Consider the following 25337-nt stretch of genomic DNA (forward strand, 5'->3'; position numbering starts at 1 on the left):
TTAGACCTGCAGAAAGTTATCAGCTGGTGACTGGATTTACAGCCTCTGATCAGTAAACACACCACGCCTAAGCATCACCACATCGCGCTGATAACAAGTCTTCACTACGTGGCTGTTATCAGAAAGGCACATTCAGTCTCAGTGATGTGTTCAAAATGATGTCAGAGGATGTTAGTCAGTCAGTTAATACAAGTATTCCCCATTGTTAACTAAACCTAACCTGTAGGATTAGGTTTAAAGCCAGCTCAATGCAGGCTTTAACGTGCAATAAAACATGAGAAGCGGATAAACCAACACTAACATTTCTCCATATTGGCATATCAATCTTCACTGGATCAGTGTACATAAAAAATTTATATCTCAGCATATTAACTTGTGCATACATTAAGAGGCGTCCCCTCGAAATGCCCATATCAGACAGGAGGCCTGTCCTAATTATTTTAAGAACAACATCAGACTGAGTCAGGAAATACTAAATTCAGAGTTTCCCTGATTCTGACTCTGCTTTGCATCAAATCATATTGAGAGCAGACCCTCAATAACTGACAGAGCTGAGCCGAAAAGCAAAGCTCTCAATTTACCAGTCGGTCTACGTTCCTACCCTCACCTATGGCCACGAGCTCTGGGTAGTGACCGAAAGAACGAGATCGCGGATACAAGCGGCAGAAATGAGTTTCCTCCGCAGGGTGGCCGGGGTCTCCCTTAGAGATAGGGTGAGAAGCTCGGTCATCCGGGAGGAGCTCAGAGTAGAGCCGCTGCTCCTCCGCATCGAGAGGAGCCAGTTGAGGTGGCTCGGGCATCTATACCGGATGCCTCCTGGACACCTTCCTCGGGAGGTGTTCCAGGCACGTCCCACTGGGAGGAGGCCCAGGGGACGGCCCAGGACACGCTGGAGGGACTATGTCTCTTGGCTGGCCTGGGAACGCCTCGGGCTCCCCCTGGAGGAACTGGAGGAGGTGTCTGGAGAGAGGGACGTCTGGGCGTCTCTGTTGAGTCTGCTGCCCCCGCGACCCGGTCCCGGATAAGCGGAAGACGACAAGTACGAGTACGAGTACCTTAATCGTAGCCGTGGCCCTTGTTGTGTTTCCTCTCAGAAAACCGGACTGGGTACCCTGACATGTGGTTCTGAATGTCCTACTACCCAAGATTAGAGGATCTCTGCAGAAGATTTGTTCAACCTGGCCTTAAAGTTGTCTCTGCTAGGAGGCACTGGCTGTTTTCGATCTTGGTACAGGTGTTGGAGGTTTGGCAGTTCTTTTCTTTAGAATTCAGAGCAAAAATGTAAACAATCTGAAAACTATCTTATTGAACGGATAAGAATTATTTTGGTGAACAAAACAAGCTGGTTGGATTTGAACCAAGTTGATCAGAAAAGTGAAGTGTGCACACCTGTGAATGGATAAGTACGTTTAGGTTTGTGCTCTTCTTAAAGCTACATTTGCACACATCAAGTCAGTAAATATGATACCACCACCTATACGTCTTGTTCCACAATCATGCAACACCTTTGCTAAGTCATCCTTATAAACATTAAACAGAAGAAGAGACATTATTTAAACGGAAACATATTTCAGAGACATGTCTGTGGTTTATTCAGGCTGTGAGAGAGAGAAAAGCAAATCTGATAACAGGAAGGCTGAACATATTACAGCCAAACTGCTCTGTTTTTACAATTTTGAACTTTAAGTTTGTGTCTCTTATGGAACATGCTGGATTTGGAGATGGTAACATCTCAGAGTTGTTAAAGTAGGGATCTACGTTCTACAGGAGTTAAACACAAAGATGTGTTTTATTAATGCTAGCCATGCTAATTGCTAACATAAACATCCTCCTGTTTAACAGCCGGTGCTCTTTCACATGCTTTGTGTGACGTTGCCTCTGCTCCTAACTGTAATGTGATCATGCAATAAAGAATAACTTCTCAGAGCAGGAAGGCTAGAAAATATATATTTCAGTGCTGTTCCTAAATACTATTGTATTATACCTCCTAAAGAGAAATTGGAAGCAGCTAAAATCAGTATCTGCAAATTATATTTAAAAAAAAAAGTAAATCAGGAATCATTGAAAACCATGTCTTGTGTGTCTCCAGTCCTGCTCTCTCATCCTATACAGAAAACGTATGATTTTATTATATTAAATGTTGAATAAATGTCAAAATGAAGTATGTGCTGTAATCAAAGAGTAATGTGGTCCAACAAACCATGAGATTGTGAAGTCATGGACTGTGCGTGTGTGTGTGTGTGTGTGTGTGTGTGTGTACATTACGATATTAAAGCTTTCACCTGTGGTTCTCCTCCATGAGTCCACTGCAGCTTGTAGGCCAACAGTTTCCCTTGTAGCTCATCCTCCTTCAGCTTGGCCCACTGCAGAGACAGCTGCAGCTCTGAGAGCTCAAAACTCAGGTTGTTGGGGGCCACAGAGGGCACTGCAGGTAGGATCACACATTAGTATTAGTACCTGGGTTGGGGAGGTTGGTTGGGGGGCCCCTGCAGAAACAGATCTAATTCTTCTTTAATATCATTTCTATCTCAGTTGCTTTACACAGTCCTACAGGTGGCGCTAAAACCACTTCTCCCAGTTCTTATAAATGGATTGAGGCCACAAACAAAAGCTCATTGTACAGAGAGGACTGGAATCCACTGGAGCAGATCCATCTGGACCAGTTTGTACGTCCACACACACACACACACACACACACACACACACACACACACACATTACAAGGGTTCAGCTGTAAGCAGGGGACCAGCAGCTCCACTGTTTACTGATGAAACTCTGCACAGGCACTAAAGCACAGGATAACAAGCTCAACACCTGAGTCTATCCAACAACCAGTTTAATAATACAGCTAATGTTGGTTCCACCAGTCTGAAGGATCCAGTTCGGTTCTTTCATTCAGAGGAAAATGTAACTCCTAATTAAAGCAGCCTGGTTCCACATATCCATCATCAGCTTTTTCACCTGACTCAGGAGTGATGAAGTGGAGCCATGGGGAGAAGGGGGAGGGTCCCACCTCATTCACGCAGGAGACCCTCGTGCTGTAATTGGAATAACTCCTCAGGCCTGTTAGTGTGTGGATATGAGGAGGAACCTGCACCTCCTGCTGAGGTAGGTTCCACTTGCGTCCTGAGATCCTCATCACCTTCAGAAGAGGGAGGAATAGTTATAGAACAGCTGATGTGCAGTGTCTATCTTTGTGTGTGTGTGTGTGTGTGTGTGTGTGTGTGTGTGTGTGTGTGTGTGTGTGTGTGTTTTACCTGAATCACACAGATGGAGATCTCCGAGTGACCCATAAATCCTGGACTCCATGACAATGTAACATTCATGTCCGTTATCCTGAGAATCTGCAGGCCAACCGGAGCTGCTGGCAACACTAAGACAGATAGACAGACAGACAGACAGACAGTCACTCAGACGGGCGGATCATCACGTCCCCTCCCATACAGGCCTTCCTTAGCCATAGCTGAGCATACCCATGATCCTGGAAGCTATATGAGTTTATAGAAGTCCGAATCCAACAGGTGGACTCACCTTTAATGTGGACTGTTCCGGTTCTGGACACAGAGAGTCCTCTGGCATTCTTTGCTTCACAATAAAACTTGATGCTGCTGTTCACACCTGCACATATACCCATGGAATGAGATTCCAGGAGATTAACAGCAGCTGAAGTTGAAGGAAAATCCTATACATGTTTCACATTTTATTTTTATAAAATAAAAATCTGAAAGGTGTGGCATGAATTTGTATTCACTACTATGCCGGGTTAGGAGCTATATTTATCTTGGCACCACACAGAATGAGCAGGATGTAAGGGAGGGAAAACATCTCCAAAGCTCACTGTTAAGAGAACTGCAGCAGAGAGTCTGCAAGTTGGATTCACAAAGTCTCCATAGCAACCATTAGACTCCATCTATATGCTGACTGGTTGTTATGGAGTGATACCAGATTAAAGATCTTTCTGTCCTACCTTCACAAACACAAACATGTGGAGTTTGCTTAACTCTACTGGGACTTTAACTGGAACCATGTGCTCTGGTTAGACGAGATCAAGATGTCTCTACCAGCTTTGCACATCTATAGACAGAAATTCTTCTTTAGTAGATCAGTCTCAGTGAGAATGGGTAGAAAGCATCTCTGGACATTCAGATTCTCTGTTTATTTTAGGCCTGGACTTTAAGTGGAAGGTGAACTTCCACCACAGTCTTAAGTCTTCTGCAGCCTCCAACAGTTTTTCTTCCAGGATTGTTCTGTATTTAGCTGTATCCATTTTTCATTAACTCTGACCAGCTTCTCTGTCCCCGCTTATGAAAAGCAGCCCCACAGCATAATGCCACCCACCACTGTGGGGGCAGTGTGTCAGGATAATGTGCAGTATTAGATTTTCACCACACAGTGCTTTGCATGTGGACCAAAAAATTTTACATTTTAGTCTTATCTGATCAGAGCCCCTCCTAAACCAAGCAGACGTTCTGACCTGGGACATGGAAGACAGAGGGGGATGGCTGGGGTCCTCCCTCCTTGACTCCTCCAAGCCACCACAGCATGTCCACAGGCTCAGGAGGGCCAACAGCAGCACAGGATAGGTTAAAGGGAGCGTTGGGAAATGTCGCCACATCCTGAGGCTCTTGGATGAAGTGAGGGACACCTGCAGGAGTGAGCAGAGGAGGAGGCACAGAGGAGGACCATGACCAGTAGACTAAGCAGGAGTCACTGCAGAGACACTGCACTGTGTTCAGGGTCTTACCTTCAACTGTTATCCAGGCTCGTTCAGAGGAGAAGGTCAGACCGTGGAATTCCACCTCACACCAGTACTGGCCAGCATCCTGCTGCTGGACTGACTTCACACTGCAACCACAACGTGGAACATTAGAACCATGGATATACTTTAGCATCACCAGCTCTGAGAAGCTGCAACAAGTCTAGCAGAAATGACAATCAGCCAACATCACCTCTATCAATGGATGTGTAAAGGAGCAAACAACCACAATCTGTTGTGCTTGGGAGACTGGTGCAGTGCTATTCTGAAACTAAAGCCACATGATGAAGTGAAGGACATAGTTCCACAGGTCTTGAGTTTCAGATGCAACTGTTGCAGACCTCAATAATACTGTCATCAATACTGATTTTTCCTTTAACACTTTTAAACAAGATAGGCTTATTCTAAATCTTCTGCCATTCATTTTAATCTTTAACATGATAACTGCCACATGTGACACTTGAGAGTACTTGGGTTTTACTGTAATCTCTTACCCTGTGTCCTTGGAGTGAATTTACTGGGATGTCCATTCCTGGGAATATTGGTAGAAATGTTTTTCTCTGTAGAATTATAGACTTCAGAAAGGTTGGAAATGCCCTGATTTATGAGCACTGACAAACACTTCGTAAGGTTACTGCAGATGTATTTCCTACTTGGCATTGTGTTATTACACTTGTATGCTCCAGAGCAAATTCACTCCTCTTTGTTCAGTTCATTTAAATAATGTATTTAGACATTTTTTATTTACAAAGATTTTACTTTCCTGGTCCTTGACTACTTTCGATTTGATAACTTTGGATGCTGCTATTCTACATCCATCACAAATTAATTATCATCTCAGTTTCCAGGGGGAAGATTTTCTAGGCAGGGCTGTCCTTTAAGCCTGTTAGCTTTTGCTGGAACCATTAAATCAGTTTGTAAGATAATCTGATGGAGTCTGCTCCATCAACAAGAGGCAAAAAGCATCATATCACTCTTTGTGCAGATGATTGACTGATTTTCATTGTAACCCCATGTACAAGAGATTGATCAATTATGGACTCCATCTGCTTCTAAGGATAATTAGGGCAAATCATCTTACCTCTTACTGAAGTTATCTGTTCAACTCTTCAAAGAACACCTACTTTTATGTAAGCGCTCACCTTAATGATGATCAGGTGATCAAGCACATTTAAATCTTATGGAGGCAGTAAGGGTGGATTTCAAACCTTTCAATTTTGGCTTCATCTTTGTTAAATATTTGAACAATTCAAACAATTCAAACAATTGAATATTGTTTGACGTTTAATTACATGTTACTTGAGATGAAAATAATTGTATTGAACCAGGTAAAGATCAAATCCTTTTTACTGTACCCTGAAATGTAAAACTCTGAAACTTGACTGTGTAATCTGTGGAAAAAAACACGGATTAATTAGCAAACACTGCAACAATGAAACTGCCCTTTGGATTAGCAAGAACATTTTCTCTTTCATGCTATAGTGTTTAAGCACATGCTTAGTTACCCTAAGATCTGTTTTTCAAAAATGAAAAGGATACTTTCTATTTATTAAAGTGGAATACTTTGCAAAGACTATGCACAGTATTTTATGTGTAGTAGGATCTATTGCAGGAAGTAACCGAATTCCCTCACCCCAAATAAAAACTAAAGAAAGTTGGATCTTCTTAGTTGTTCACACAACTGTTTCGTCCTAAATGTTTACACCACTGGGGTTATTCCATTCGACCCATTGCTCATTGGAAGAGCTGGAACAGCGTACTGCTTAACAAACTATTCTCCTGTATGTGATGGCTACTGACAGAGGGCCACAAAGCTCTGAGCCGAGTGGCCCAGTGGGGCACAGCGTACTGCCCAGCATGCTGTCTTGACATAAATCTGCTTTCAGTCGGACACAGAGCTCTGAGATAAGAGCTCAGCACATTAAATGAGAAATAAATACCACACCCAAAATTAAAATATGTCTGTATTCATTTCATTTCTTTACTTATAAAAGTCTCACTGTGACTCTTCCCAACATACCAACAAGCTGTCATTTTGTTCTCTACTCTGCCAGATATCCATTCACAGTATTAAAAAAAATCTGCCTTTCATTTCACTGGCATAGCTGGACACACAGCTTTTAGTCAAGAAGATCCTCCATCGCCTGTCTGTGGATTTAGAATTGAAACATACACAATCTGATCTCGTTATGTAAGAAATTCTGCAGCATTAGAGTCAGAATTCTGAGACTCCATATATACCAACACTTATGTGCCACTGCTAACAAAATAATGTAAGTGCTTCTAAAATGTTGTAGTAATGAGCCAAGAATAACTCATGATAATCTCATGATACGCTACGGAGGCACTCCATCTTCACTGATGAAGGTCCACTCACCTCTGCCTGCTGAATACTTGGAGTGGCTTCAACACTGAACTCTATACCATGCATCCCAATACACATCCACTATACAAAGGGTGGAACATCAAAAGCAACACACATACTTAAACAGCACTTGATATTTCACAAAAGTGCCTTTGTTTCCCAGTAAGCATATGTTTTTCTATACGCCAATATATACTATATTGTCAAAAGTACTTGTCTGTTTAATTTTACATATACATTAAACTTTGATGACAACCTTTTCTTAATCTATAAGGTACAATTTGTTGATGGACCAACCGTTGAGATACAAAGGTTTTTGGCACAACTTCACCAACTTCCAAGGTGCATAAAGAAGGTCAACAAACTGGTAGCATGAAAACTTTAGCAACACTTGAAGTACTTGGAACAAACTATATTAGCAGACCAGCGGGTTACAGCTTGTGGCCTTCTTCGGGGTCATAGCCCTGGGATTCAAGCTGAAACAGCTTTTAAATGGCTAAACATGACCGTCAAGGTGCAACTGCAGAATGAGGTTAAATTTCTAAATTCTGACTATATGAAAAACTAGTAAAGCAGCAATCATTGAGCCAGTGAGCAAATCTGTCAACTTTCTTTTGATGGGCTCCAACCAGCGATCTGCAGGACAAATAATTAAATTCTTCTTTCCTGTTCAATAAATGCATCTACCATAAAGGCTCCCTTTCTTTGTCTCTTTAAACACATGCTTTGATGCAGAAATAAAAAAGAAATCTTAAAAAAAAGCATTATTCTTTATGTTAGATTCAAAAAGATTGTGTCAATCAAGCAACCTGCAGACAGAGAGAGGGCTTTTCAGAGGAAGTAAACAGTTCTTATTTCTAGGATCTGATCTTAAAAAAGTACACTAATCTATGACCTGTCGAACTGTCAAACCATTAAATCAGTTTGTAAGAAAATCTGATGCAGTCTGCCCGATAAACAATTGAGATACAAAACATCATGTCACTCTTTATGCAGATGATCGACTAATTTTTATTGTGACCCATCTTGTACAAGAGATCATTTATGGAATCTATCTGCTTCTAAGGATAATTGGGGAAATCTGCTTATCTCTTACTGAATCTATCAGTGCAGAGAGACATGCCAGTAGGAAAATATTTTTGTCAACGTTTCTTACATTTTTGAAGTAAAACAGAATTTGAACAAATGTTTGTATGTGTTATAGACCATAAAGAGAAAATCAGAATTAATATGTCAGCCCTAACAGAAAGCCAGTAAAGCCCAAATCAGTGCATTTCTATTAAGAACCGCTTGCTGCTAGCCACCACTCACTGTTTTTCTCCTTACTCCTCTTTCCTCAAGCAAAATATCATCGTTTTAACTAATGTGCAACAAAAAGACAAAGATACACAGACTGTTTTTTTCACAACATGCCTCCAGTACAACATGAAGAAGGAGTTGAATATTTAGTGAATAACATTGACTCCTCTTGAATTAAGAATGGTCTCTGCAGCTTAGCTAGCTCTGTGTGGTTTACTGGCTTCGCAAAAAGCACAGAGCAGTAGTTTTCCTGACCTCAAACCCCACATAAGCATTAATGAAGACATGTTTTTAATCCTGAAACACTCCACTTGTTTGGCAAAAAGAGTAACAACACTTTATGTGTAATCAGGGCCTTAGCGGTTAAATTTTAATCTGTCCTTGGGAAGAGCGAGTAGGACAAAGTTTATAGGGAGGCGTGGGAGAAGTAGAATGATTAGTGTTCAAAACAAAGAACACTCCAGCCTCTATTTACAGCTGATCCATTGTTTAGCCATCAATAGAGCAGAAAACACCAACGACATTTAGACCGACTCACTCAGAAGCTGAGCTCATAGCACTGCTGAGAAAATTACTCCTAATCTACTCATTTTATTTGTTTCTTCATCCAGAGAATGAAAATAAAGGAAAACTGAGCACTTTTAACGATGCATTATGTGTTGGTAAATGTCAGTGATGATGTTGTCTGTTCAACATCAGATACCCTGTGGTACTGATCACACCCACATTCAGACAAGTATACTGTTTTCAAACTAAAACCTCAGACCTGTTGATACAGTGCTGTGCAAAAGTTCACATTTTGTCACATTAAAACCACAAATTTCATTGTGTTTGTTTTCTGTGATAGGCAGTGCTTAATTGGGAAATGGAAGTGAGAGGGTGCAGGAACTTAATCAGTAAACAGCAGTGAGTAATGTTATGAGTCTAACCGCAGCGGTTTTGTTTCTGGCCTCAGAAGTTTGTTAGAAAACATCAGAGAACAAACTGCATCATGAAGACCAAGGAACAGCAGACAGGTCAGGGAGAAAAGCTGTGGAGACGTCTGAAGCAACCAAAAGGCCTATGGTATCTCTGGAGGAGCGGCAGAGATCCACAGCTCAGGTAGGAGACTGTTTAGAGGACAACTATTGGTCATGCACTTCAAAAAAGCTGACTTTTATCGAAGAGTGGAAAGAAGAAAGCCAATGGTGACAGAAAGCCAAAATAAGTTCTGTCTGAAGCTTTATAGAAGTTTAAAGCTGGGTTAAACAATATTCCAACATTTAATTAGCATTAATCAGAGAAACAGCCAAGATGCTCATGGTAACTCTGGAGGAGATGCAGAGATCCATGTGGAACAAACGTCTGACGGGTCAATACTAGTTGTACACTCCTCAAATTTGTTCTTCATGAAAAAGTAGCAAGAAGACAGCTATTGTGAAAAGAAAGCCACAGGAAGACTGCCACTCCAAAATGTACCCTTTGGGCCAAAATGCTAAATGTTACATGTTGCAGAGACTAACCCAATCATACAACAACACATATAGCTGTAATGTGGCAAAATGTCAGAAGGTTTAAAGGTATTAATACTGTAATCTTAATCATCTATGCAAATCTTAATTATTTCAAGTGTGAGTGTTGCTGAACCTGTGGGATGTCTCCCAGTGCTGCTCTCCCAGCGTGAGGAACACTTGATCAGTGCTGTACAGCTTCTCTCCGTCCTTCATCCACGTGATGTCCGGTTCTGTCACCCCTTCCACAGCACAGCCCAGCCTCACTTCGTTCCCCTGAGACACAGTTTGATTGGATGGGTGCTTGGTGAACAGCACGCCTGCAGGAGAGGAAAATACTTTCTAAATAACTGCAACACTATATTTACATAATCCATTTTTTTTTTTAAATGAAGAACTCATTCCTTTTGCTCTTTTTAACAGGAGTGATATGAACATACACCTGTTTAGGTTGCAACCTCAGGGGACTTTCATTAATTTCCACTTCTTAAACAGATGTTTTTGCAATATGATGTATAAATGCAGAAAATATACACATCTCAAGTCCATAAGGTGACTTATGTTGTGAATTTGTACATTACATAAACTGAATTAAGCTGAACTATCATATGTAGCAGCTAAAAGGTTCTTTCTTTAAAGAGGCTCCTGCTGCTTCTGCAGCTGTCCTTGCTCTGTATTAGATCTCTGCATCACACTCGTAATTTAATCCTGTTATACCCCATAACAGTTCACAGTGGTAAAGAGTTGGTGACTACCTCCTGAAAGGGACCAGGAACGTAATATTGGTGGCATGACCTTAATCCCCCATTTTATGTGTGGCTCTTTCAGTTGATCAGGAGTCATAAAGAACACATGTAGATCATGGAACACAAAGATGATCTCTGCCAGACTAAAAAACCAATCAATAATTTTCAAAATGGCCAAATGGCATCAACTATTCTCAGCAGAAAAAGTATGTTAATTTGTGTTTGGTTATATTTCTTCTGTGTTTTAACAATGGTTCACGGCAATACATTTTATACCATTGGAAAATCTGTTTATTTGTCTGTACTGTATTTGTCAGGAAGAGGCCTGTGTGTGGAGCAGCAGGGTTGAGTCTGTGGGTTGTGTCCATTAAAAACTTCCCAAATCCTCTCTGCCAAAGCCAAGCAGCTTGTGCTGCTACTTTATTTATTCATTTCTCTAACAGGGGCTGGTCACAGGCTTGGTGTGGGATCATATCCCATTTCTCAATCAGCATTTATGGCAAATCAGCCAGTATAGTAGTGTTGGTCCCTTTGGCATGAACAGCAGATCCAAGCAGATCCTACAGGAGATCGCTGAGGTTGAAGGTAGGACTGCATGCAGGCCATTCCTTTCCACTCCCGTGTTCTGCAGATGATCCCTATTAAACTCCACTGTGTGAAGCATGGACATCCTGGAGGATAGAGTTTGGTCCCAACAAGTGGAGATATGGGATTGGTTGCAGAATCTCATCTCGATGTCTCTCTGTATTGAGATTGCCTCCAGTAACAATGAGCCTTGCTTTTCCAGTGAGGGAGATGCTGCCCCACACCATCACATTGCCTCCACTCAAAACTGTTTGGTGCTGGCAGAGAGGATTTATCAAGTTTTCATGGGCACAACCGCCGACTGGTGCTCAACCTACAAATACATTTCCTAAAATATTTTTTATGAAAACTCATGAACATTAGTGTTTAAGAACCTCTATAAGGTTGAGTTTATTACAGATTGCCTCTAAATTAGGCTCAAATATACATGCACCCCAACTAATATTTTGTTTAATGTCCCTTTCCGAGTTTTCCACAAATAACATGCTTGTGGCATTGTTTTGCTGGACATTTGACCAGTCTCCTTGAGTTGCTAGAGTTTATTTAAATTGGATTGAAACCACTCCTATGGTCATTGTTCAGCTCCACCATCTGGAACACCCAACTCTGTCCCAGTTACAACCATCTAATGGCTCAATAAATAAAAGCATTTGAAAGTAATCTTTCCTCCACTAGAACCACTGGCAGTAAAACAGCCTCTGAGCATGATGCTACCACCACCATGCTAGATAGTTGGTTCAGTGTTCTTAGCCTTGAGAGCCTCAAAGAACCTCCTAACATACCTGTTGTCACTGTAGCCAAAGAGCTACATCTTTGTCTCCTGAAGGCATCTGGCTTGTCCATAGGAGCAGCTTTGTTGCTAGGCACCCTCTCGGTCCATGTTGATGTAAAACTGTATAACTTGTACTTATGGACAGTTGTCTGTAGTTATTTTAAAATGGCTTTGAAAGACTTTTGGTAGATATGTGTAAATCTACCAATATTTTTCTAACACAGAGTTCCCTACTTGTTCCTGTTGTTCCAAGTACATCTCAACCCAAGGTCTTGTATGCTGGCAAAGAAAAACAGCTGCATTTACTCATCATTACTGCCTATCAATCTTTTAGCCACAGTAAATTAAAAGAGAAAAACCTTTGCACCACTTACTGAAATATTTCCATGAATCTACATATATATTTGAGCCAGTGTAGAATAGAGAAATTTCCTATTAAATTCAAACTGTTCCACACAGTTCTAACAGTATAAAACAGTCACTGCAGCTGTTTGTTGTACAATTATTCCTCCCTGGTAAAAAAAAAATGCTTTACATAAATTAGAAGTAATAATCAATAATATGATGTCTAATTTACATAACATTCAATCTGAAAGGTAAAGACAGGGAACGTTGAGCTCACTTTGTTGTACAGATGCATCTCAATAAATTACAACATCCTCTATAGATTCATTGACCTACAATATTGTATACATCTAGCATTTATTTCTGTTCATTTAGACGATTATTCTAATTTCAGAGAAACTGTATTTTGAGTTTTAATGAGCTGTAATCATCTGTGTGAACAGAAATGAACAGCTGCCATAGATCCCTCTGTGTGTTATGAATCTCAAATGAATAAGTTTTTCAATTATAATCTGATTTAGAGAGATGGAGCTTTCCAGAGCTCAGATCTGCTGTCTGGTGGGATTCCTCAGCAGATGGTTGATGTTCCTGTTGGAGCAGCAGTGTAGTAAGTTGTGCTGAAGGATGTGGTCCAGCTTTGTTTCTACAGGTAAGCCCACCCAGCTGCATAAGAACCCAACAGACCTCGAGGTTTCCAGCGTTTCTCGCGGTCTTTAATGACAGAACAGAACTTTTCTTCCTCACTTATTGAACAAGTGAGACTGAATGTTTGGAGTCCTCCTCAACATGTCCACGGAGAGGAGGAATGAGGCTGATAGAATGAAACATTAGCTCTCCCAGCAAACCAACTCATTAACACTCACCGCTCCCACAGCTCCCAGTCAGAGTCCTCAGAGAAACAACAACAATCCACAGCAGCAGCTTCATCTTGTCATTGTCTCACTTCGTGGGATTCTTCATCTGCCACTTATATCCAGACGTCACTTAGCTCTGCTCTGTCTCTTCGTTAATAAAGGCCCATTTTTTCAGCGTGTGAACGGCGGAAAACCTACGGAATAACCGGGGGAGGGGAGGAAACCCTTCAGGAGCCGCGGAACACAGAGGAGACCCGGGGGAAACCAAGCTGGTGGTAGAGCTCCTCCTTCTGATCAAGTCCTGAAAAGTTACTTCACAACACACACACACACACACACACACACACACTAACAACATTAATAGTTTTTAATACTTTAAATATATATACAGTACTGTGCAAAGGTTTTAGGCAGATGTGAAGAAATGCTGTAAACAAAGAATGCTTTTAAATGGAAGTGCTAATCATGTATTTTCATCAATCAACAAAATGCAGTGAATGAACAAAAGAGAAATGTAAATCAAATCAATATTTGGTGTGACCACCCTTTGCCTTCAAAACAGCATCAGTTCTTCTAGGTCCACTTGTACACAGTTTCTGAAGGAGCACGGCTGGTAGGTTGTTCCAAACATCTTGGAGAACTAACCACAGATCTTCTGTGGATGTAGACTTCCTCACATCCTTCTGTCTCTTCATGTAATCCCAGACACACTCCATGATGTTGAGATCAGGGCTCTGTGGGGCCACACCATCACTTCCAGTAAGTCTTCTTTACGCTGAAGATAGTTCTTAATGACTTTGACTGTATGTTTGGGTTCGATCACTTAGCAATTTGTAAATTGATAAAAAACAAACAATCATTTATATTTCTGAAAGCATTCTTTGTTTATAGCATTTTTTCACACCTGCCTAAAACTTTTGCACAGTACAGTTTTTTTTTTTTTAGGTTATTTTTCACCTCATAAATATACATCCATATATCTCGTGTTTCCTCGCTAATCTTCATGATTGTTTCCACCACAGTCCTTCATCCTTTAATTGATTTCTCTCACTTTTAATTCTTCATAATTTTTACTACCAATATAATTTTTACCTCTTTGTTTTGATCATTTTATTGCGTGTCTCTAGTGGTTGCGTGTCTGTCTTTATGTTTTTAACCTCTGTAAAGCACTTTGTGTTGCACCACTTGATTGATCAATTTATTGATTAATTCGTTTATGTCTCCAACCACGTTGGCGGCCATCCTTTCTGTTCAGTGTGAATCTACTTGCATCAGAGAACAACACTGAGATCCACTGGTTCCTTGTCTAGTGTAAATGCTCCCTGGCCCATTCAAGACAATGACACCTCTGGTCTGGTACCCTGCAGGTCATCTAACATAGAGAATATGCTGATCGAGGTTTTGATTGGTCTTGATAAGATGATATTGACCATCTGGTTCTGGAGGACACTGTTCAGCAGGATGGGATGTGGCCACTACTCTGTGACTCTTCCAGTCTCTCTGCTGTAACCTCCCTTGGAGAACCTCTTGTTTGAAACCCCACAGCATCCAAGTGGATCAACGGTGATGTCTTGGTCTCATGATTTCAGAATGTTAACATCATGATGAAGAGGATTGTTTACATACAAACAGTCTTTTACCCAGAACGTTTAATGGCTGATATAGAGCAGACATATGCTGTCAGTCACCTTGTTAAAAATGTTATACAATGAGAATAGAAACACTGAGCTGATAGACAGGTTCATTCAGACGTTTGTTGAGGGTCCAATGAAATTCTCCTGTAAAAGGTTCTAGAGCATGTAGGCGCATTCTGACACAACCTCACCATGCTGAATATTCCCATCTTTTTTGGAATAATGTAACTTTATGTCTGGAATCTTCAGTCCTGCCAGGCCATGTTCGTCATTGCTGCTAATATAGTCTTTAGATATTTAATCTAATGTTATTCAGCAAAAATCTATCAAAAAACGTGTTTATCAATTATGGCCAATGAAGTATTAGAATACAAACGTGCAACAGCAGTGAGAACACTGATTGGTCATCGCTGGATTTATTAACTTAACAATTTCGTTTGAATAATTTCCTGTGCAGCAGCAGCTGTCATTGACTGTGATAACTTCCTGTTACTGATCCTCTTCCACCGTTCTGTTTCAAACACATGCAGAAGGAATGCCTCTTCCAAGACATAACTGTAAGTCCAGAAACCTTCAAGATGCTAATAAGGAGTCTCCTTTTAAGATGAGTTGTTGCCCATCATCTGATCTTTAACCTCTCTTTTGTTCTCAACTAGGAAGGTTTTCAATTTTGTAGGTATGGCAAGAGGCAGCTATGGAAAATAATTTAGATTTGCTGTAATTTAATGGGAAGGAGTGCAGGAAAAGGGAGGAAAAACTAAGTCCACCCCACAGTCCATCAGCTTTTAGAAGCACGTTCAGCTGCTTTTTTCTGTATGACTATCACTCTTTGGTCTACTCTTCTTTATAATGTTGCTTCATTTCATTGAGGTTTGCAGATAGCCATTTCTGCTCAGCTTTCTTAATGTCCCATCTCAGCTTTTCAATAGGTTGAGGACTTTACTTTGACTGGGCCATAACAACAACTTGATTCAGATCTATTTTAGCCATGCTGTTGGAGATCAGCTGCTGTGTTTAGATCATTGTCCTCTGGATGACCCAGTTTGGTCTGAGCTTGAGGTCCCGGACAAACAACCTCACATTTGACTCTTATGTATTGGGTATATAGAGGAAGGTTCCCAGCCTCCATGGTTACAAAAACAAGCCCAAATCACGCCCCCCACACAATGTTTGATAATTAATGTACTGTATTTGTGTTTGGCCTGACATGACAGTGTGCATGTCCCATCTAGTCAAAGGACATCTGGAGAGCTGTCAGGTTCTTTTTGGAGAGAAGATGCTTCCTTTTGCAATCCTTCTAAAGAAGCCAGATTGCTTGAGTCTGTTTCTAATTATTTTCTCATGAGCTTTAACATTAATCTGCTAGCTGAGGCCTGTGGTGTAGCTGATGGGTTTTCTTAGAACATTGCATAGAAACACTGACTTCTCCAGGACTTTACATTCTGTGACGCAGCACTCCGAGTTAATTATGATGTAAACTCAGCAAGACACAGAAAAATGTGTTCAACATGTTTAACTAGATGTTTTTTTTTTATTTCAGGCAGGAAAAAAACTGACTGAATTTGTAAAAACTATTAACAAGCTAAATATCAGTGAGGTTTTAAAACAAAACTAAAGCATCCATTTACCACCAGGAGGGAGGAGACTGGGGACGGACCTGTTAAGCATCGGCTTTAAATAAATACAGGAAAATAAACTTCAGACAGATTTCCATCAACATGATAGAGATCTGTTCCGTCATGTGGTCATTTCATTGGCAGCAGAGTGGACACAACGGAGAGAATTCCAGACCAAACACTGACAGATAACTGGCTTTAACGGAAACTTGCTCTGTGCTTAATGGTTATTTTAAACTCAAAACTCTGAAGAGAAAAGTGAAAACAGTTTTTAGTGTCTTAGTAACATAGAGTCATGGTGAAAAGGAAGTATTCACACACCTTTATACATGCAACCTTTTCACATTCAGTCCCATTCCAATCACAGACTTATAGATTCAGACTTACAGATCATGCATCTTATTGGGATTTTATGTGATGAACAAAGCAGTGCAGAATTCTGATGTTGAAGGAAAATAAAGCATGATTTACAAAATCTTTTGCAACTGCAAATCTAAAAAGACATCAAAAACTATTCAGCCCCATTTACTTAGATGCCCCTAAATAAGCCTTAGTACGACCAGTTGCCTTCAGAAGGCACCTAATTATTGAACAGAGTCTAGCTGTGGGTTAATTAATCTGAGTCTGTATCAGCTGTTCTGTTTCTGGCCTCAGAGGGAACAAACAGCATCACGTTAAGTTCTAGAACAATATCCCAAGCTTTGAACATCTCCCAGAGCTCTGTTCAATCAATCATCTGAACATAGAGAGAGGATGGACCATCTGCACACCTACCAAGAGATGGACGTCCACCTAAACTGACAGGCTGGGCAAGGAGAACATTAATAAGAGAAGCAGCCAATAGTCTCGTGGTAACTCTGGAGGAGCTGCAGAGATTCACAGCTAAGAGGGAGCAATATGTTGAAAGGAAAACAATTAGTTGAGCACCTAACAAATCCGGGTTTTATAGAAGAGTGGCATGAAGGAAAACATTGCTGAAAGAAAGCCATATGATGTCCTGCATGTGGAAAAAAATTCAAACTGCACATCACTCTGAATACACCAACCCAACTATGAAATATGGTGGTGGCAGCATGATGCTGTGGGGATGCTTTTTGTCAGTAGGGACAGGGAAGTTGATGAAAAGATGGATGGAGCTAAAAACCTGCTAGAGGCTGCAGTAGACTGGAGACTGTGGTGGAGGTTCACCTTCCCACAGGACAACCACCCTAAACATACAGCCAGAGCTACAATAGATGGTTTAGATTATAGCATTTTAATGGGTTTGAATCAGATGGTTAAAGTTTAAAATCAAACTGAAAATCTGTGAAAGACTTGGACATTGACATTCCCAGATGCTCCCTATCCAATCTGACTGAAACTGAACTATTTAGCAAAGAATGGGGAAAACATTCTTTAGATGGAGGCAACTGGTAGAAACCTCAGAGACACTCCAAATACCTGCAGCTAAAACTGCAGCAAAGAGGTGGGCTGAGGTATGTATTATTTTCCTTCAGTTTATAAACGGATTATAAATTATTGGTCAATCACATCTCTTAAAAATACATTGAAGGTTGTGGTTGTAATGTGAAATAGTTCAAGGGATATGAATACTTTTGCAAGGCACTGTATGTTTTTATATGTATCTGGGGCTTTTGTGCTCCATTTAGCCTTTCTCTTGTTGCTTTTCTGGTTTGGCTTCATCTTTGTTTAATGAATAACAGCCTGGGAAAGGCTGTGGTGTGGGCTTTGGTTCAATTACAGCCAGATTTAAATCATTTTTATAATGTGGTAAAGTGTTTTTGTATGACTGGGTTATCAAACTGAGATGATGACATTCAGAGGAAGCCAGATTTAAGGAATCAAAGCTGTCTTGACTGCAGCTTCATCCAAGGCTCTGCACATTACATTTTATTTATGTCTGCTGGACAATAAGAAGCAACACACATAGGAAGCACCCTCTGTGTCTGCTGAGGTCTGCAGCTGGACCAGCACCACAACTGCTGCTTTGCTCAAGATAAACTTCCTTCGGAGTATTTCCTATATGGTTTGTGACAGTGCATGAAACCCCTTAAATATCCCTGGAAGCAGGTTATTCTGCTGTTTCCTCTGGATGAAAGCTGCTGGAGGAGACAAATGTCACTGGCCATCATTTATTGAACGCTTCCTGTTAAAATGCCACACTGAATCTCCAGGGTCATATTGTTCCTTCTTTGCTGTCATTGTCTGTCTTCTTCTCTCGGCAGGTCCGGTTTTTTGTGAAATGCTGTGGGAAACACCTCACTGCAGAACAGTAAGTACCTCTGGCCGGTGCAGGGGGTGTTGGGTTAGAGACTGAGGCCAAGTCCGATCCAGGTTGGAGTTTAGAAACCTAGACTCATCCTCGGGGTAAATCAGGCAAACTTCTTCTTGGTGGCAGTGAAACGCTCCATGTACTGATGAGGAAAGAAGAGAGACCATTACGAACCAGAAGAGACTATGGTAAACTGGTCAAGCTAAAGATGTGCCAAAAACCTGATGGCGACTGGTATCGGCTTATTTTTCCCTTGACTGGCCCCTATTGGTGTTCTGCCGGTCGGAAATTAAAACTCCAATGTCTTTCCCAACAGTGAATGCGCCATACCATAACAACACTTCTGGAGGTGGAAACTTTCACTGAGTGAAGAGGCTTCACTATTTTCAGTATCGGTGAGATATTTTAGATCAAATCAGAGAAAACACAAAAGGTGTTAAAAAATAAAACGCTATTATTTACGGAGGCATGTAGGCTGTGGGTTAACGTTGACCCCCTCCCCTCCAGCTGCTACGTTTAAACAGGGAGTTAGAGGCTGGGTGTTTTACAGCAGAGATGCTCCGTTTTATCATATATTTATGATAGTTCACCACAGAATGGTTTCTTAAGGCTTATGTTTAGCTAGAACATATTTTACTTTGAAATATACCAAAGTTAAAGTCTGTCCTGTAAAAGACAAGAACAGAGAACATTAGATATGCTTCTGTTATATATACTCCAATTCACTTTGTTTGATTTAGTTTGGTTTAATTTGTACAGATACCTTTGACCCCTGACCTGGAGGATTTTACGGTAGGAATACTTTTTTAATGATGCAGAGAAGTACAGTTTTGTAAAGGATTTACACAAAATCCTTGTTTTATTTTACCATAAACATGTATTTGTTATGACAGTTCAATTCTTAATTTTTTTTAGAAAGAGTGAAAAAATATTGACTGTTAATAATGATGATAATAATAAGCTGACCTGCTCATATCCCTCCAGCTCTCGGAGATTCTTCACTTCGAACAGGTTTCCCTCCACGGAAAATAGGGACACCTGGGACTCAGACAGGATTGACTGAGGAATGGAGGAGAGTTCCAGACAGTTCTCCTCCAGGCGGAGAACTTTCAGACGGGGACAGCGGGACACTTCTGCTGACAGCACCGAGATCTGACAAGGAGGAAAAAAACCTGCTTATACCCCAACCCTTAAAGGACAGTCAAACAGGTTCTACACGAACCCGTTGTTACGTATCTGGCCTTTAACTTCGTTACTACAAGACTTATTAATAAGAAAACCTGGTTTTGGTTGAGGTTGATTTCAATGGCCTGCAGGTCCGACACCTCTGCCGGGACACTCTGAATACTGTTTCGAGACAAATCCAGCAAGTTGAGCTGCCTCAGGGTTCCTAGTCCTAAGGGGAACTCTGTGATCTGGTTCCCGGCCAGGTTAAGGGTCCTCAGGGCCTTGAGCTGGCCCACAGTAGGAGGCAGCTGTTGGATCCGATTCCCATTCAAACTCAGGGTTTCAAGCTTCTTCAGCTTGCCGATCTCCACGGGAAGGCCAGCTTCAGCAGAAACCAGAAATGTTAGAAGAAGTGTAGTTGGAATCTCCCAGAGGAGACAGAATCTACAACTTACTTACTTAACTTGTTGGAATTCAGCGTCAGGCTTTTAAGTTGCAGGAAGTTTCCCACTGAGGCTGGGAGAAGCTCAATCTTATTCCCTGACAGATCCACCGTCCTCAGGTTAGCGGTGAGCCTCTGGAGCTCCTCTGGAAACTGAAATGAGACACACACCAGGACCCAGCCGAACACGTTCAGAACAGCTTGCTGTGGATCTGATGAACATAGTTAGAACTCCTCAGTCTACATAAATACCAGAGTCACTTTATGATGTGTGATTAGACACTCAGGCCTGGACCTGTAGCAAGAAGTTATCAGGATTATAAATGATCCGTGAATCATACGACTAATTTATTGCAAACTGGCATATGAATTCAGCCCCTTTACTCTGACCCGCAAATAAACACCAGTGGAACTAACTGCCTTCAGAAAATATCTACTTGGTAAACAGAATGGAAAAAAACTTTATTGAACGAAAGCCATACAAACTCCTGAAGTCTAAAGGTCCCACATTTTGTAACAAGCCATGTGTGGGCCACTGCAAACAGAAGGAAAAAGACACTCTGCTCAGGTGAGACCAGAATTTAAAATTTAGGCCTACATCCAAACTCCTATATGCAGATCCAAACTAACATGCACATCCCACTAAGCACACCATCTCCACTGTGAAACATGGTGGTGGCAGCATCATTCTGCGGAGATGTTTTTCTTCAGCTAGGACAGGGAAGCTAGTTGATGGAGGGAGCTAAATAAAGCACAATAATGGAATAAAAGCTGCTAGGAGCTGGAGAAGACTTGAGTCTGGGGTGGAGGTTCACCTTCCAGCAGGACAACAACCTGAAACAACTGCTAGAGTTGGTTTAGGTCAAAGCATATTCATGTGTTAGAAGGGCCTAGTCAAAGTCCAGACCTAAATCCAACTGACATCCGTGGCACAAACACTGAAGTTTGTAGAAAGGTTCACACTACAGGGATTGTGCTGCTTCAGACAGACAAACACTGCATCCACAGCTCCTCCTCTTACCTCCTGCAGGCCTTTCGCCGTCAGCTGAAACACTCCTGTTTTCTGGGAGGTTTCCAGGTGGGACTTCAGGGCGCTGTTCCCCATGTTAACCTACAGCTCAGTTAACAGCAGCAGGGTAGAGTTCATATCCAGAGCAGCCGAGGTGGATCAGTTTCCACAGAGCTCCTCCTCCCCCTCCTCCTGGTCAGTGGCTGTTAATGAGATCAGAGGGTGAAATCCCTGCAGGACACACGGTCCTCTCCAGCCACAGTCTGAGGCCCTCCTTACAGCAGCTGGTAACGGCTAACTATGACTGTGTGAATGAAACACCAGCATCATATAGCTAATGTTGGTAACTTTTCTTTTTTTCCTGATGTGACCTTGAAGATACTCAAGTATACACAGATGTAAACACATCTCTGATCAACTTTGTGCTAAAAGCCTTCAGGTGAACTAAATAACCTCCTATTCCACAGACTGTGCTTTTTAGATTGTCCAAATTCAATGTTTTTAATAATGAAACATTTTTTTGAATGCATGTAAATACATGTTAGTACAATGATCTTTTCTGTTAGGTTAAAACTCTGAGCTTCTGCACATGTATGAATTTGTGTCGTTTCCCTGCTAAGAATATTTAAGTGCATATAGGTGACCTAGAGCCCAGTGCTTTAAGTCAGTCAGATCCTTGTTTTGAACCCTGTCTGTCCTCTTGGAATTGTTTTTTTTAACTGGAGGTGGCAAACACGCCTCCAACTGCTGAGTCAGCGCAAAGAGACGGTAGAGGGAGCCACACAGATGATGATGGACTGACCAGCTAACACACAGAACCAAGACGTTGTGCCCAATTGGGTCAAGCAAGCCTGGGTCAACCTGGGTAAAATCTAATTGCGTGTTTGAGTTCCCTTTTCACAGATAACTTGATAAAGTTTAATCATTAATCAGATAAAGATAATCTCAACATTTATTCTCAGTTCCCCTCATCTTTGTTTTGCTTTGACTGAAATATATTAGTGTGATTCCATTTTTGATTCTTTTAGTGACTTGATCCAATATAGTCACTGAATTCACAATCAATTTTTTTATTTTATCCTTCTGACAGTAAATATTTTCTACAATATATTCCTCCCAGTGCTTTGTGTAAAGGCTGTTTTTTAAACACACAGATCTTTAAACTATATTTTACCTAATGAGACTGATGATTTTTTTTAATCGATCAATCAATATAATTCAGCAGTTAATTATTTAAGATTTCTAAAGCTCTTGACATCACTACATGCTGATGTTACCTAAAAACTATACGCTTTATTATCCCTGTCCATTCACTACAGGTATATCAAAATAAAAATAACAATATTATATGCACGTAATTATAAGTATAATAATCAACGTTGTGTTAGCCATAATTCTTGCTTTAATATTTTAATTTACACCAATTGAATCGTGCAACGCATTTCTGTTTTCCTTTTTGTAAATAGCCAATTGCTGCAGTAGTTCTACTTTTTTCCCAATGTAATTAGTTTACATTTAAAATGATATTCATTGATGTAATGAATATCATTACATTAATGTCATGTAATTTATGTAATGATATTATTACATATTATTTAATGTAATCTTTTAACGTATTATTATTTATTAACAGGTATTCCGCTATGTGATGACTTTTTTTTTTTTTTTTTTTTGATTGATTTACGCATTTCTGATTGGGTCATCTGGGTCCCACCAGAGTTGACAGAACATATTAGCACCCCACCCATATATACATATACACACACACACACTAACAACATTAGTAGTTTCCTCCCAGCAGCTCCGGCCCCTCCAGCATCAGAGCATAGCTGTGCCTCTGAGCTGGCTGTTCTGTGTTAAACTAGGCTCTATGGTCACAGTTTACTGTGACGTGGTCCTACAGCCTATAACTCACCTCAAAGTGGACTCTGATGATGCTTCTGATCCGGACGTTTAAAGAGAACTCTGGTCAAACCGATGAAAACAAGTTTATTGAGGAGAATCAGCTGAGGGCGTCGCTGCTTCAGAATTAATCTCCTCCCCTTCCCTTTCCGGCTTCTTCGTCTTCTGTTAGCAGATTTATATCCAGTTGTGGCCGTTTTCTGCCACCTACTGGGCTGGAATGTTAGTGCTCGAACTGTGTGAAGCAGGAGACCTTTATAAGGAAGAAATGTTAAAACAATGTGCTACTCCTCCACCCTTTTCCAACCACTTAAAGTAAAGTAGTTACATTTTACTGTTGCTCATTTTACCTTCATTCTTAACTAATTTTGCCCTGGTTCTCTGGTATCTATAACACACACTTCATTCTCCTGACCAGTGCCAGGTCTTATATGAGTGGGGCCCTGGGCGAGCTTCTCCTTCTGTGATAAACCAGCAACTTGTCCAGGGTGTACCCCCAATCTTGAACACTGATGGTTGGAGATAGATATAAAAAAACCTGCCCCCAAAACAATAAAACTATTTTTGTAACAAAGAGGAAATAAGAGTCAGTGACACACAAACCTAAAATGAAAACACTCAAAATAAGTGAGGAACACAAAATCAAGGCTCCCACACTAAAATTGGTTATTTTGGGCTTAATTTGTCCTGTAAAACCTGTAAGTTACAATAAAATAAAATAAGGTTTTCCTTTAGAATAATTTGTTGACACTAAAGTATTTTTGAGAACTATATAGTGACAGTAATGATGAAAATATCTAATTCCTTACATGATGGTAGTACATGATGTCCACGTTAGAGGACAGATGATTAATTTCAGATTCTTCACAACATAAAGTCAATACTTTAATTGAACTTGGTTATTGATGTTACCAATATCTTTTTACCGCAAGCTAACGTGCAGGCAGGTCGCACAGCGCATGCTTGCAGACCAGATACTGAGTGTGGAGCGGACCAACCCGGACTCCTTAGTAATCGTCGTTGGCGACTTTAACAAAGGTAATCTCACCCACGAACTCCCCAAATATAGACAGTTTATAAAATGTCCGACCAGAGAGGACAACATTCTGGATCACTGTTACACCACCATCAGAGATGCTTATCACGCCGTCCCACGTGCTGCACTGGGCCAATCCGACCACATCATGGTCCACCTGATTCCTGCATACAGGCAGAAACTAAAGCTCTGCAAACCTGTTGTGAGGACGACAAGGAAGTGGAGCAGTGAGACTGTGGAGAATCTCCAGGCGTGTTTAGGCTGTACAGACTGGGATGTGTTCAGGACTACTACCAACAGTCTGGACGAGTACACAGAGGCTGTGACTTCCTACATCAGCTTCTGTGAGGACAGCTGTGTACCATCATGCACCAGGGTGAGTTACAACAACGACAAACCCTGGTTCACAGCTAAACTCAGAAGGTTAAGACTGGATAAGGAAAAGGCCTTCAGGAGTGGGGACAAAGACATATACAGAGAGGCTAAGTACAAGTTTGGCAAGGCAGTGAAAGAGGCCAAACGACTGTACTCTGAGAAGCTCCAAAACCAGTTCTCAGCCAACGACTCTGCGTCTGTCTGGAAAGGGCTCAAGCAAATCACCAACTACAAGCCGAAAGCCCCCCATTCCATCAACGACCGACGCCTCGCCAACGACCTGAACGAGTTCTACTGCCGCTTTGAAAGACAAAGGGACAGTCCTGCAACCATCCCCCACGACACCCCCCAACAGCTGCAGCCACAATCCACCTCCCCAACCTCAAGAGGGGCCTTGGCACCTCCAACCCCCACCCTGAAGTTCCCCCCCACCAGCCCCCTACCCACGCCGAGGACGGCTCTTTCCATCCAGGAGAGGGACGTCAACAAACTCTTCAGGAGACAGAACCCTCGGAAAGCTGCTGGTCCGGATTCTGTCTCACCAGCCAGCCTGAAGCACTGCGCTGATCAGCTGTCTCCAGTCTTCACAGACATTTTTAACACCTCACTGGAGACATGTCATGTGCCAGCCTGCTTCAAGTCCTCCACCATCGTCCCTGTTCCCAAGAAGCC

At 41.3% G+C, this 25337-nt stretch overlaps 2 protein-coding genes across 3 annotated transcripts in view; both read right to left on the minus strand.

Annotated features, from left to right (window-relative positions):
- tyro3 (TYRO3 protein tyrosine kinase) overlaps positions 1-13485 on the minus strand; it is a 35842-nt gene extending 22357 nt beyond the window's left edge. For both annotated transcript variants that reach the window (XM_047345180.1, XM_047345179.1), the window contains exons 1-8: positions 13222-13485; positions 10047-10230; positions 4745-4845; positions 4475-4645; positions 3532-3618; positions 3258-3373; positions 2962-3142; positions 2283-2425 (exon numbers count right to left, since the gene is read on the minus strand). In XM_047345180.1, coding sequence (XP_047201136.1) covers positions 2283-2425; positions 2962-3142; positions 3258-3373; positions 3532-3618; positions 4475-4645; positions 4745-4845; positions 10047-10230; positions 13222-13285 — 1047 coding nt within the window. In that variant the 5' untranslated portion in view covers positions 13286-13485. The remainder of the gene's footprint in view (positions 1-2282; positions 2426-2961; positions 3143-3257; positions 3374-3531; positions 3619-4474; positions 4646-4744; positions 4846-10046; positions 10231-13221) is intronic.
- Positions 13486-16344: 2859 nt separating this feature from the next.
- Positions 16345-23425, minus strand: lrrc57 (leucine rich repeat containing 57). Its single transcript, XM_047346089.1, has 6 exons — positions 23268-23425; positions 21365-21555; positions 20361-20496; positions 20015-20283; positions 19701-19886; positions 16345-18876 (listed from the first exon to the last, which is right to left on the minus strand). The coding sequence occupies exons 2-6, from the start codon at positions 21446-21448 to the stop codon at positions 18835-18837; spliced, it is 717 nt and encodes a 238-aa protein (XP_047202045.1). The 5' UTR covers positions 21449-21555; positions 23268-23425; the 3' UTR covers positions 16345-18834.
- Positions 23426-25337: the final 1912 nt, after the last annotated feature.

The sequence above is a fragment of the Girardinichthys multiradiatus genome, chromosome 19 (assembly GCF_021462225.1).
Source record: "Girardinichthys multiradiatus isolate DD_20200921_A chromosome 19, DD_fGirMul_XY1, whole genome shotgun sequence".
Taxonomy (NCBI): Eukaryota; Metazoa; Chordata; class Actinopteri; order Cyprinodontiformes; family Goodeidae; genus Girardinichthys; species Girardinichthys multiradiatus.